The sequence below is a fragment of the Poecilia latipinna genome, unplaced genomic scaffold (assembly GCF_001443285.1).
Source record: "Poecilia latipinna isolate Pla-1442-1.1 unplaced genomic scaffold, P_latipinna-1.0 Scaffold60, whole genome shotgun sequence".
NCBI lineage: Eukaryota > Metazoa > Chordata > Actinopteri > Cyprinodontiformes > Poeciliidae > Poecilia > Poecilia latipinna.
In genome coordinates this window covers 646,814-659,965 of record NW_015112676.1, presented here as the reverse complement: position 1 = coordinate 659,965, position 13,152 = coordinate 646,814, and the positions used below count along the sequence as shown (strand labels likewise).

At 41.5% G+C, this 13,152-nt stretch overlaps 1 protein-coding gene across 3 annotated transcripts in view; it reads right to left on the bottom strand.

The window, feature by feature from the left end:
- Window positions 1–201: 201 nt before the first annotated feature.
- Window positions 202–13,152, bottom strand: part of tbc1d4 (TBC1 domain family, member 4) — a 43,889-nt gene continuing 30,938 nt past the window's right edge. For 2 of the 3 annotated variants that reach the window (XM_015057039.1, XM_015057049.1), the window contains 9 exons: window positions 12,335–12,547; window positions 10,533–10,694; window positions 10,281–10,439; window positions 9,037–9,137; window positions 8,790–8,933; window positions 5,839–5,998; window positions 5,515–5,684; window positions 4,636–4,812; window positions 202–4,004 (listed from right to left, as the gene is read on the bottom strand). In XM_015057039.1, the coding sequence (XP_014912525.1) occupies window positions 3,774–4,004; window positions 4,636–4,812; window positions 5,515–5,684; window positions 5,839–5,998; window positions 8,790–8,933; window positions 9,037–9,137; window positions 10,281–10,439; window positions 10,533–10,694; window positions 12,335–12,547 (1,517 nt within the window). In that variant the 3' untranslated portion in view covers window positions 202–3,773. The other variant, XM_015057057.1, reaches the window with a different exon arrangement.

Here is a 13,152-nt window from a genome sequence, read left to right as displayed (position 1 = left end):
GAAATACGGTTTAATTTGCCCAAGTTGCTGATAAAAGAACAACTCCTAATGAAAAAAAAAACAAAAAAACCTTTATATTATGCTCTTTGTGGATGTCGGCTTGCGCTGGTCTTTTAAGCGAGGTAAACTTGGAGCGCTAAAGGAACAGAATTTAATTATTTGATCTCCTGATGGGAAGGAAATACATAGGGAGACTGAAAACAAGGCAAGGTGAGGTTTATTGATGTATTCAGGACAGTTTCTTTGCGTCAGTGTAGCCCTCATGTTGACAGTTTATGCACAGTGATACAAGCACTAGTTAGCAGTCGAGATGCTGACCCCAACAGTGAAACTCTTAGGCTGAAACTTCACACACAGGGTTCCAATGCAGTCTGAAAAAGTATGAAATGTATTTTCATAAGCCCATCCATCCACTGTGCACTTTTCCATTTGTTTTGCCGTCCTTCCTTCTGGTCAATCTTCCATAATTTTGACCTCTCGCTTTTCCGATTGTCCATTAATCTGTTTATCTTACCATCCATTCATTTACCTTACTGCCCATCCATCCATCCTGTTTTTTTTTTTTTTTTAATGTCCATATTAAAACCAGGGATTCTGACACGAAATGCACAGGAGCCCTGCATATAGAGCATTGGGTAGCAAAATAAAAAATAAATTATGTAATGATGATAAAAAGACCTGACATTGTTTGGTTTTTTTTTTAATCGCATACTCAAGTTTTTGAGACCAATATTTGGTATTTCTTCAAGTTACTGTTAAAAACAACATCTAGGGAGAAAAAAAAAAAGAAGAAGCGAGACAGATTCGGTGAAAAAGCCCATAAAATATGTAAAACACTGTGCATTTTGAATGAGTTCGTTCATGTATCTCCAGGAAATAAAGCACATCTTTGGTTCAATGGTCTTACATCAAGATGCATGGATATTGCAGTAGTACAAACTACAGACAAAGGCTCAGTTTCCTCTCTACTGCATGCATCCATTAAAAGTTGTTGGTTTAAAAAAAACCAAAAAAAAAACCGAGCCATTTGATATGTTTTGCTGGGTAAATCCATGCAGCTCATTTTTTCAATAACAACTCAATCAAAAAACAAAACGCTCGTTTTCGCCGGGAACTTACAGCCTTATTTACACGACGGCTGAAGACACTTTATGCGAATTAGCCGACATCACTCGCATGTAAAGACGTGCGTATGATTGATAAACAAACGTATTGCACTGGCTGCCATTACCATACATCTTCTGGGACTCAAGTAACAGAATAAAAACTTTACACTCCAAACCAGCACAAATGTGTCACTCGTCTCCCAGGGCAGGACGGCTGATGAACACCCTCTTGTTTCACGATAGAAGCCACCCTAATTTAATTGTAAAGAGTTCCCCCCCCACACACACACACCTTTTAAAAGACGAGGACAAGTTTTTACTTGAATAAAAAGTGATGACGGTGATTCAGACCTGGAGGTGACAGAAAACAAAATCAAAGAGGGAGCCAGGGACAGAGCTTTAAAAGCATATAAACCGTCTGTCCATACAGTCAACCACTTCACTGCAGTGTGTGTGTGTGTGTGTGTCTAGATGCAGTATATAAAACCCAAGACTCATTATCGTTGAGAGGGCAGCTCAAGTGCCCTCAGGCTCATTTTAGCTCCTTTCTTATTTCTCTGCTAAACTAAACTCTCCAGTTTTGGACATTGTGCTCCGACAACAACGTATCTAATTGACGTCTTGAGCACAGTAAAGTGCCTTTCAAAAGTATTCGTGCCCAGCAAACATTTCTGTACTCTGTCATGTTAACTTACGACTACAATTTATTCAATTTATCACACAGATTTTAGATAACAGACCAACGCAGCGCCGAGGGTGATTTGGAAATGATTGTTAAAATTGCTTATATTATAAAAAATATGGAAAATGTGCTACGTACTTGATGAACTACAGATAGTTAATTATGTGATTCCGAAGGGAATTGGCTGTACCGCAATTTATTCAGGGGTATCAGAGTAAACAAAGTCTACACCGCAAAGACACAAAATCTGGCAAAGTATTTTTGGTCTAATTTTTAATGCAAGTATCTCAGAATCCTTGAAATGAGGTAAAACTATCTTACAACTTTTTTTTTTTTGCGAGATATAAAAGCTTATTCTAAGTCAATAATTCCTTCCAGTGGCATATTATTTCACTTATGACGTTAGAAAAACGTCTTATCATAAGTGAAATAATCTTCCAGTGTAATTAATACAATTTTGTCAATATTGGGGAATTATTGATTTAAAACAAGCTTCAGTATCTTGCTGGAAAGTTGCTTGTAAGTTAATTGTGTCTCATATCAAGTGTACTAATACATTTGCACTAGAAACTAGAAGAGACTACAATACTAGTAAGATTTTGAGTTTTTGCAGACACACTTTTTTTCTGTCAAATGGCACCTTTGACTTTCTGCAAGAGGGTCTCCAGTCTGGAGGGGTTTTGCTCTCTCTGCATGGTTTGCATTTTCTCTTTTGTGCATAGGTGGATTCAATCCAGGTTCTCCAGCTTCCTCTCAGTCCAAAAACATGACTGTTAGGTCAAATGTCAACTGTCTGTCCTGAGAGTGACACACTCTCTCCCATCAGAGTTGGATGGATGAATGCTTCAATTTCCTTCTGATTCACAATTATATGCAAATTGCATTGATATGTCAAATTAAACCATGAAAAAACACATCGTAGTCGTCGCTGAGACAATGTGAAACGGTTCCGACAGCTACGAATACTTCTGAGAGGCGCTGCAGAAACTAAAGCGGTGCTGCCTCGCAGAGCTTTTTTCTTTCGTTTTTTTTTTTGTTTTGTTTTTTTAAGTGCAGCAGCGTGTACATTCAGATCCCGTCTCCACCTCGATTTGTTTAGTCTGTGCCTCCCGGGGAGCGCGAGCTCTGCCTCGGAGTCTGAAGGCGGTGCTAAAACAGAGACGACCGGCGCGGCCGGCGTCTTACAGGAAGCCGAGGAGGCAGGCGACCTCACATCCTGCCCGAGATCTAGAAGAGACGTTTCTCGAGAAGAAATGGCACTCTGAGCGATCTCTAGCGATGCTGCACTCTAGTTCTGCTGAAGAGTGACGCCGACCTTCGCGGCGAGAGAACGAACGCGATAAGAACGACCCACGAGGAGACGTTACATTCATTAAAAACTTCAAGTGATTAAAATGTAATAAAGCGAAGCTTTCATTGGAGACGAACGTGTAAAAGAACAACAAAACGCTCCCCCCGATCAGACACTGGTAATGGCTGTAAATTGACCTCGTAAGGTCTGAAAAAAATGACGTCTCAACAGGCAGTTTCTGTGGAGTTACTCCGTCAGGCAGTAAAATACATCCAGGCAGCGCGATCAAGGAAATTCCCCCATGAATAGAGCCAAAACATCCGGCCACTGCAGGACGGCGTGGCCGTCGGTTCTACCTCCAAACGGGTCGTGAATCAGATGAGAGAAACATTGGCTTTTCTGCGCTATGGAAACCCTGAAACCATCCTCCCACCACCCTTTTTATCTGCTCATCAAACACAACCGAGATGTTTCCCCATGCAGTCTGTCTGTCTCAAGACTTCAAACATTTACAAAACGCCGCCACACTTCATCACAGAAGTAAAGTGGAGCTCGTCGGCTTTCCACTGAGCAGTCTTCACTTGACAGTTTGTGGATCTGAGTCGCTGCATCTGGCCAAACGCAGCCAATGCCTCCTCCAGCCCCCCTCCCCTTGCCGCCTCCCTCCATCCCCACCTACTCCCTCCTGTTGCCATCAGGGCTTCTTGGCTGCGGTTTTGGCTTTCCCGTTGGGTCCTGTTTTGATCTGGGTCATCTCCACATCTGTCAGGGCGTCGGGGGGAAGGCTGGAGCGCATGCGTTCAACCGTCCTCTGGTAGGCTGCCCTCTCTTGCTCCAGGGAGCGAATCATGTGCTTCATTTTGCTCTCCCGAGAGAGGAAGCTCTCCACGCTCGTCTCCAGAGTCTGAATCTTCTGCCTTGCAGCCTGCAGGACAGAGAGAACGCATCTCAGTCAGGCGCTGTTGCAAAACGGACACTCAAATTTGAAAATCTTGAGGACTGTAAAACAAGACGTGCAATTTCGCACCGCAGCCCGGGAGGATAACGTCAGTAATCGGCGTAATGCATCTGAATGTGCATTTCATCCACGATCTTGAAATAACTTGTTGAGCTTTATAGGAGTCGAAAACCAAGTCCAAGTCCAAAACATTGACCCTCTAGTGATTTTCTCTCGCTACAATCAGACATGAGAGCGCCTGAAGAACTTTCAAACCTCTGTTAATATGAAGCTCATCAGGTGCGACTTTATCAGTCCTCCTCCACAGATTCACACTTCACTGAAATGATTGAAGTACGTGGAGAACATAACAGCTCTCAGGCCTTTTGTTTCTTCAACAGTCTCTCATTGCCGCTGTGTTTTCCACTGATGTATTAGTGCCATCTACAGGTAATCCGAGGCAATGACATTTTTGCAATTACACACAGCTTCTTCGAGATTGCACAAATTGGCATTATTTTTTTTTAACAAATTGTGACTCTCTGCAGAAGAATATATCCACTCAACAGTATTCTGGTTTACCACTTAAACATGCGATGTTGCACTTTATTTTCCTTACTTGAAGTTTTTCCAGCAGATCCATGTTCTGTTTCTTCAGCTGCACGTTCGTCTTCTCTAATTTGTCGAGGCGCTCCGAGTCGTCGGGCGGCGGCCCGGCGTCCAACATCTCATCCTGCAGGACGTGGTACTCGACCTCATATGCGTGCAGCTGCTTGGAGATGTCCATGTCCATCACCTAGTGATCCAGAATGAGCTGCAGTGAGGTTGTTTGCACCAAAGCTTCAGACATATAAAGCCTGGAAATAAATTGTGTATTGCAATAGCCTTGCTTTGTTTGTAAAACATTTGATTTTCAGGGGGCTCTTTTCTATCAGTAGTCAGTCAAACTACTGATGGGTATCATGCTAGAAGGAAAGTATGCAGTTTCTATGTAGACCAAAATAAAAACATCTGCAATTGTTGAGCTATGTTGGGCTTTTGTTCTTTATACAGTCAAGACTTTTCAAGATTCTCTTGGAAAGCAATGACAGGTCCAACTGAAAATTTAAAAACGATCCATTTGGAGACGCAGCAGATGTGCTCTAGTCAAACGAAACCAAACCTGAACTTTCTGGCCTGGACCCAAAGTAAAGTGTTGGGGTGGCAGAATCACGCTGTGGGAATCATTTCAATTTAGTAAGACAAAAAATATTCCCCGTCTTGATCCACCAAAAAAAAAAAAAAAAATCTCAATAAAATTACACTGAAACTTGTGCAAGGGGTGTGAAAACCTTTACAAGGTTCTGCATAAAACACATGTAATTGCATGTATACTTTATTTTTTTTTAATATTCGTGTTCTGTGTTCAATTTTCACAAGTTGGCAAAACCAAATTAGATGCGAGAAAATTGTAGCATTACTTTTGCATCGATGCGCTGCATTGAATCCCTTTCGGTACCTTGGTAATGGTTTGCTCCATCTGTGTCTGCGTGAGCGTGGGGAGTGTCGTTTTCAGGTAGTCCACGATGCTCTCAAAGCTGTCGCACTCCACTATCTCCCTCTCATGGTTGCTCAGCAGACAGAGGGCCACTTTAAAGATCACCTCAGTACCCTGTACAAACACTAGATCTAACCACAAAAACAACAGCAACAACAACAAAAAACAAAGAAGAAGCAGCATCAGAAAAGTGTTAATGTAATCTCCAACACAAATGCCTCAGCAGATATAATTCTGCCGAGGCAATTTGGCTGCAATCAGAGACCCCAATGTTCTGGGCTTTACCAAAGATGCGGGACACGAAGCCGAGGGGGAACTGCGAGGCGAAGAGGGTGAGGAACCAAGGCGCAGCGTAGAGGCTCGGCCCGATCTCGTACTCCTCCAGGTGATTGTAAAGGTCCCGGTGGTAGTCGTGCAGCAGCCTGGAGAGCTGGTACATCTGAATCTGGAGCACCAGGGAGACAAAAAAAAAAAAAAGGCAACATCAGGTCAGAACAAACTGGTAGAACTGGATCTGGAAGAGACAAGGTTTCCAAAAGAAATCCAAGAATCAATGAAGGATTTTTTTCTTTTTTTTTTCTTCCTTTTTCCTCCCCCATTGAACCACAGCGCTGGTAAAGTGAAAGCAGTGTTGCTTAAAGGACTTGCTCAGACAAGGCCGTGCGTCTGATGAGCTGCAACAACTCTTTTTACAGTATGAGACAGCAAAAAGCAAAGACAGGAGAAGCAGAAGTTAGCTCGGGCTAAAATTAGACTCCAAGCTTTTACAATTTCCTCAAAGTAACAAAGAAGACAAGCGGTACCTGAGCCTCCTCCCGAAGCGCAAAGGAAACAGCACAAATATGTGAGGAAACGTCTTTAAAGACCAAAACCGCTGCAGGGAGGGAAACGGCAGGCTTCTGCTCGGCTGAACGGTTACCTGGAGGAGATTAAACATTACCCCCCGCCCCGCTGTCGATGCTTCAACTATGGTGAGGTCAGCTGATGTTTAACTGGAGCTAACAGAGCAGGTGTGGTCTGACGGAGAGGTGGAGACACGCCGCTGCCAGCAAATCAAACCAATAAAAGGTGACAGGCAGATGACCGCTATAAAATGAACGGAGGAGCACACTGTGCATGGTTTTAAACAGGAAGTAGATGTGTTTGGTTTTTTTTTGTGTGTGTTTCTGTGCTTTCAAAACACATTCGCAAAACTGGAATCTGCACTTGTCACTCCCGTCAAAAGCAATTTAAATAAAAAAAAAAGGCAATAAAGACAAAAAGCATAAAACTGTAAGAAAATATTTTAAAATGGTATTTTCTTACACAAAGTTGACACACATTTGGTTAAAATAAAACATCGACTCAGAAAGAATTCCTGCACATTCTCGACCTCGTGATGGCATTACATAAGAAAACGGAATGGTGCGTTTCATCATCTTGTCTTCAGGATCAGGCGCTGTAGTTCTTACAGTAAAACGTTTCAGTGTTTTATCCATGGCATAATGCCTGAAATATTTAAACTATGGAGCAGGTCTGGACTGCTGGTGTGCAAACTCGGGTTCTGGGCTGTTCTGTTACGCCGCGATGCTGCTGGATGAGAGGATACGATGCTCTAAATGCGCATTTTTCTTAGGAAATAAATTGAAGCCATGTGCATTTATTGGATAACAGTACTGGTTATAATGCAAACCACATTGTGCCTTTCCTCTTCTGCTTGGAGAATGCAGGACCAAGTGAAGAAGTAGTTAAATGTTTATTTGTTTACACAAAGAGTAATTTTCTCTCAGTCTCATAAAGACTGAAATGGTTCTGTCCCATTATTTTCTCAGCGTTTAATTTGTTTGTGAACAATGTTATGGAGAACTCAGCAGAGATTTTTTTTTTTAATGAACAATTTTCAATGCATAAAAATCTTAATGATTCTCTATTAATTATTGCAAACAGAGCTATTAGTTACTGGGGGAAAATTCTTTTGTTCAATGATACTATGAAACAGGGTTTTTTTTTTATTATTGTAATCAGTATCAGCAGCAGCCTTTATCGAGTATTTGTGACAAAATGCCCAAAGTGGCCAAAAAGCAAGCAGGAAGGTCAGCACAGGTTAGAACCTGAACCCTTTGGCGATGTTCACATCTTGGTTGTTCATCCATCATGACTCATCAGGCGCTCAGCCGTCTGACAAAACTGTCCCTGCAGTGGTTTGTAAAAGTATTCATACCATTAGAGCATTTTTTTTTACTTATTTTGCGGCCAGAACTTTAATGCGTTAATTTTGATTAATTAATTACATAGATTTTAATGTGTTAAAAATTTTTACTCATTTTTTTTTTTTTTCAGTTTTAGTTTTACATATAAAAGTTCCAGCTGGAACCTTTATACTTGCGTTTCTGGTATGCCCTAAATGCGACGCACACGCGACATCCACAAACAAACCAAAAGACAGCGAAGTCGCGTGCCTTGGACCCCTCAGGGTTCATTTTTGCCTCAATAAATAGCCTGATGGGACTCTGGAAGAGGCTGTTGTTGTGTACGTTGTGCATAAAGGAGTCGGCCGGTAACCGGAGCTACTCAAGCCTGAAATGCCATCTAAATGCAAAACGTGTTGCTGCAGCACAGACGTACCCGGTGCTAATGTGAGTGTCCACAGGGCACATTTCTAAATAAGTTTTTTTTTTTTTTTTTTTTTCCAAAGAAGATCCCTGAATGCTGGATGGATATAATAGCGCTTTTGCCCAAATCTGATGGTTAAATAATACAAATAACAGATGAAAAGCAACAAATCTCTTTGATGTTCAGCTCCTACGTCTATTTATTCAATAACGTAGCCGCAAAAAAGGGTTTTTGAATTAAAGATGTTGCTTAATTTGTCAACATATGATTTTCAATCAAATTGTGATCAAGTAATTACAGACCTTGAAATTAACTCCATTAAAAATTATGACTAATTTTGTTGCAGTACAAACACAAGCTTTGATCAATTGTATTTATTATGTGAAAGACTAAAGCAAAATAGTGCATGGTTGAGAATAGTTGATGGTTTTCAAGACATTTGTTTTAATAGTAAAATAAAAATCCTAAACATGCAGACAATGCATATATATATATATATATATATATATATAAAACAAAACAAAAAAACGCTGAAGTGCAAAAGTCTTCACCGGTTTTGATATGAAAAATATTTCTGTGCACTCATGAGTTTGCTTTTGTTCGAGCGGCATGTCAAAGCAGCCGATCAGTGCGCGTGCGCTGACCTGCAGTGAAACCATGTCGGGTCGGTACTGCCGCCTGATGCCCAGGTCGTACATCAGGAACTTCAGCATGTCGAAAGCTTGCTCTTCCCTCATGTGGAGCAGCAACACTCCGGCCACAAAGCTGATGCCCTGGCAGTAGCCAACCTGCGGAGAAACAAATAGGAAAAGGACGCTTCGTAATGACTTTGAGGAGATTCTTTACTTTGAATGTTTCTGTGAGCGGAGCAAAAAGGATTACAGCGTGTACCTCTGTGTCCATCAGAGAGTACGCCTTCAGCAAATTGTAGAGGGAAAGTTGGCCCGCTCCAAGCTGGGCTGAGAAGTACTGGTGTGTGGGGAAGGTCCGGCCTGAGGAGGGAGTTGGATTTACAGCTATAAGCTTCTGTTATAAAAACAATGCTCCGTGTGAGAACTTCATTAACTATTCGCTGTTTGTAATTTTATGCACCACTCAGTAGTGGGACCACAGTTTCAGCTTTCCCATTATATTTATTCTACATCGAAGCCCATTTTACCATGCGCAGCTTGCAGACCTAATGTAGGAAGCGACTATTGTGTTTTTAATCTAACCAATCGAGGTAGTCGCTAACAATATAAGTGGCTTTTACCCTTTGTTATAGATAATCCAAGGGACTGTATTGGCTGCTGCACCTTCCTGCAGGCGGCTGCTGGTTTTAGTGACGAGTGGCACAAAGAGCAGCTGAAACACTAGTCTTTAAATCTCACGGCGGCGAAGTTCAAGTACGAAGTTCATAAACTTTTAAATAAGCTGTATTATCAACAAATTAAAACAGAAAGTAGACGTGTACATTTTAGACAAGCACTTCAGAAAATTTGAGACAAATCCTGGAACCATCCGGACTGTGAGTCAAGTTGGAAAGAATTTAGTTTTTAATTTAAACCATGTGTTGGTGTATTCTATGGACTTTGAGAAAATAGTCATTTCTGCAACTGCAACTTTAAGTGTTCAGCTTAAGAAATGCAAGGGGCATTCAAATTCAGTTCAAATGTATTTAATTTAATTACTTAATTAAATTAAATACTCAAGAATTTAGCTCCGCAGCAGATTTGTGTTTGTGTTTTAAATTCAACATATTAACTAAATCTCCACCCCGTGTGTAGAATAAAACATGTCTTTCTTCCTATAATTGTAGCAAAAAGAGAAGCATCAACTTCCACGTCCCTCCTTTGTTTTTAGGTGCTTTTGAAAGCTACACTACAACCGTCATCCGACTTCCTCACGTCTATTTCCTTTCTTCCTAATGCAAAGAAATGTTTGCGCAACTCATAGCAAGGAAAATCAGTCACAGTAAATTTCTAAACAAGACACACAGAAAGCTTTACTTCTGTTTCTTGTAGATTTTGAACTTAAAGGTGTCGCTTCTGCCTGCAGTGGGGGCACCGATGAGAATATTTCCGCTTTTTTGTCGTGTTCAATCCTAGTGGGGCCGTGCGGTTAAGCGGAGGTCACGTAACGGTGAGCATGCCCACCTAAGTCCACCAGAATGGCGTGCTGCTGTGCGGTGAGCTGCTTCAGCAGGTCGTAGTAGGGGGTGTCCGGAGCTTGCTGGCGCTGGGGCAGCCTGTGCTGCAGCCGATGCTGATGGGAAAGGAGCAACCAAACCTCCCCGCGTCTGCTCTTTGGAACTCCTGCAGAAAAACAAATAAGTCAAGTAAGTATAAGGTAAGGTAACATTTAATAACGTCAGGCTTTTAAAGTGCACCCATGCACTTCCCTCTCACCCTGGCAGATGGCTCTGTATATGTCCTCCTTGTCCTGTGGGTTTGTGGTTCTGCCTGGAGCCGTTAGCTTTCTCTCCCAGAGCGCCTGAGCTTCCTTGGAGCAGGTACACACTTCCTGGTAGTTGAGCTTCATTTTGCGGATGTGCAGCTCATCTCGACTCGCTTCGGTTGAATTAGGAGGTACGAAAAACAGATAAGGGAACAAACTGAACATCGCTTCGCTGAAGAGGGCAAAAAAAAGGGACAGGCAAAAACCACCAGGAGATGATGCAGACCATCAGTCCTTTAGCTGAGATGGAAACACGGGACACAAAAGCCACAATAACACCAAATAGAAACCAGATTATTCTAAAGGTTTGATCGTAGTGATGAAGAGAACGGAAGGATAATTAAAAAAAAAAAGTTGGTCACCCCCACCGCCAACCCCATGACATGCAGAAAAAAAGAAAAAAAAAAAGGAAAGATGAGTTGAATGACTCTTGCAGCTAGCCACTAGTATCATGCAAAACCTCTTCCCTGATCCCAGAGGCTTCTGTTATAATGCTTACCTTCTACAGAAAACAGTTTTGCACTGTAAGGTCCTCAGACCAGCAATGACGTCAAAATATCAGACAAACAAAAAGAGATGGGTTGGTGTTGGATTAAAGTGATTCGCTCTTTTCTTTGTGTGTGTATTTTGAGATGTGCATGCATCAAAATATTATGTTCAGACACTCATTGCTGCTGAGACCTAATTCTGCATACGTCTATTGAGAAGTGCAATCTAAGATGCCATTTATTTTTGATGAATGGCATCTTAGAGAGCTGGACTGTATCCTAAAAATAAAAAACTCAAATTTGTTTTATTGATCCTTTCAAATAATGTAGATTAACCGTCTTGTTCTTGGTGCTACATCAGCAGCAACTGCTTCCTTGAATTCAGAAATATTTTTCCACTGCGTCTCTGTTAAACCCTTATGAGTACAACAGGAACTGATCAATTGTAAAAACAAGGCGAGACTTTCAGCTGCTTCCAGTCACTGCCAAAAAATAAATTTAAAAAATACACAAACTAACCTGAATTTAGTCTTTTGCCTCAAGAGGCCATTCACTGCTGTGGCTGACTGAGATTTCCACAGAGTGTTTTGAAATAACTGCGTACATCTGTTAGATTTCTACACTATTTCACCATTTCTTAGACGTTTTACCTCGAGAGTGACATTTTCATGACCTACACGCTGCAAATCATCACAACTGTCAGAAATAAAGGTCTGAAACATCACTCTGTGTACATAATGTGATTCACTCAGTAGGCTGAGTTTGAATAAGTTAAGTTTTCAACAATATCTAAATTTATTGAATATTGTACATCTACTGTAAATCACGTTCAAGCTGGAGAGTTTGTTGACCCTTTTCCTCTTAGGATGCTGTTGTGCAAAGCAGGTCTGGATTTCAAGCACAACATCATGGCTCCTTGCTCACTATTGGCTAATTTACATATATATACTTTAATCATGAAAAGCAACACAAGTATCATAAGCTAAAATCTAAACATAGTTGAAAAGTTATTAAAGAATGATGATTTATGCTCTTTAAGCTATTCTGGTGAAATGAAACTTTTTATAAACCACGTTGCAGTTTTTACAAATTGAACTAGTGAGGAAAAAAAAAAAAAAAATCACACACACACAAAAGTGTAATTCCTGTTTCGGCAAGTATGAGGTCATCATAAGCACCGTGTGTCCTTCATGTGACCGGCAAAGAATGCGCTCCAGGCTTAAAATGCCACTTTTCGGTGCGGTGGAGAAGGGATTTACGCTCACCTTCCAGCCTCTGATTCTCCTTTTCCATGCGCAGCAGCAGGATCTGCTGGTGGATGGCAGTTTTCCAGAGAGCTCTGTAATCGGCTCCCGTCTTCTTGGGCTTCTTGTCGGCCGGCTGATCGGATGCCGGGGACAGAAGGCGCCTCAGAGGGTCCAGACCAGGGTCCGAGGCACGAGGAGACAGAGGCAGCAGCTCCGTGGCGTCAGAGCCGTCTGCAAAAAGTGTGTTAACACATGAACACGTGCTTAAAATTCACTTTGCTTTGCCATGTAACAATAAGTTTGATTTACTAGCAGTGTCGAGTCCACAGAGGGTTTTAGAGGATAGTGAGAGCAGTTCCACACAGCTGCTTTTAATTTAGGATTTGTTGTCTCGAGTGGTTCTCAGCTATTAAAAGCACCTGCTTTCACACACACACACAAAAAAATACTGACAAAAGTTTTTAACTTATTCCAAAACTGACAGAAAAAAATGGAGCATTTTGAAGTAAACGGGAATGTTTTCTGAACCGAGGGGATATTCAGAGTCAGAAACACGTAGACCAGATAGCAAATTAAAACCAGAAGGAGATGGATTTAATTGTTGCCTTGTCTCACTGATAAATAATAATGGATCCGACTCTGACTGTGGTTCATTAGTCCAAAAAATGGCTGTGTAACCCTTTCAGTGATTTTGTTTCTTATCAGTGTTTCAAGTTCTTTAGTTTAGGGAAAGGTATGTTTCTTTTTGGGACATTACAGTCTTCATCGTGTTGCCAAATGGAGTCTATTTGGTTACAGGTCAGGTCTGCATGTGGCTAGAGAAACTGAAGGGGGGG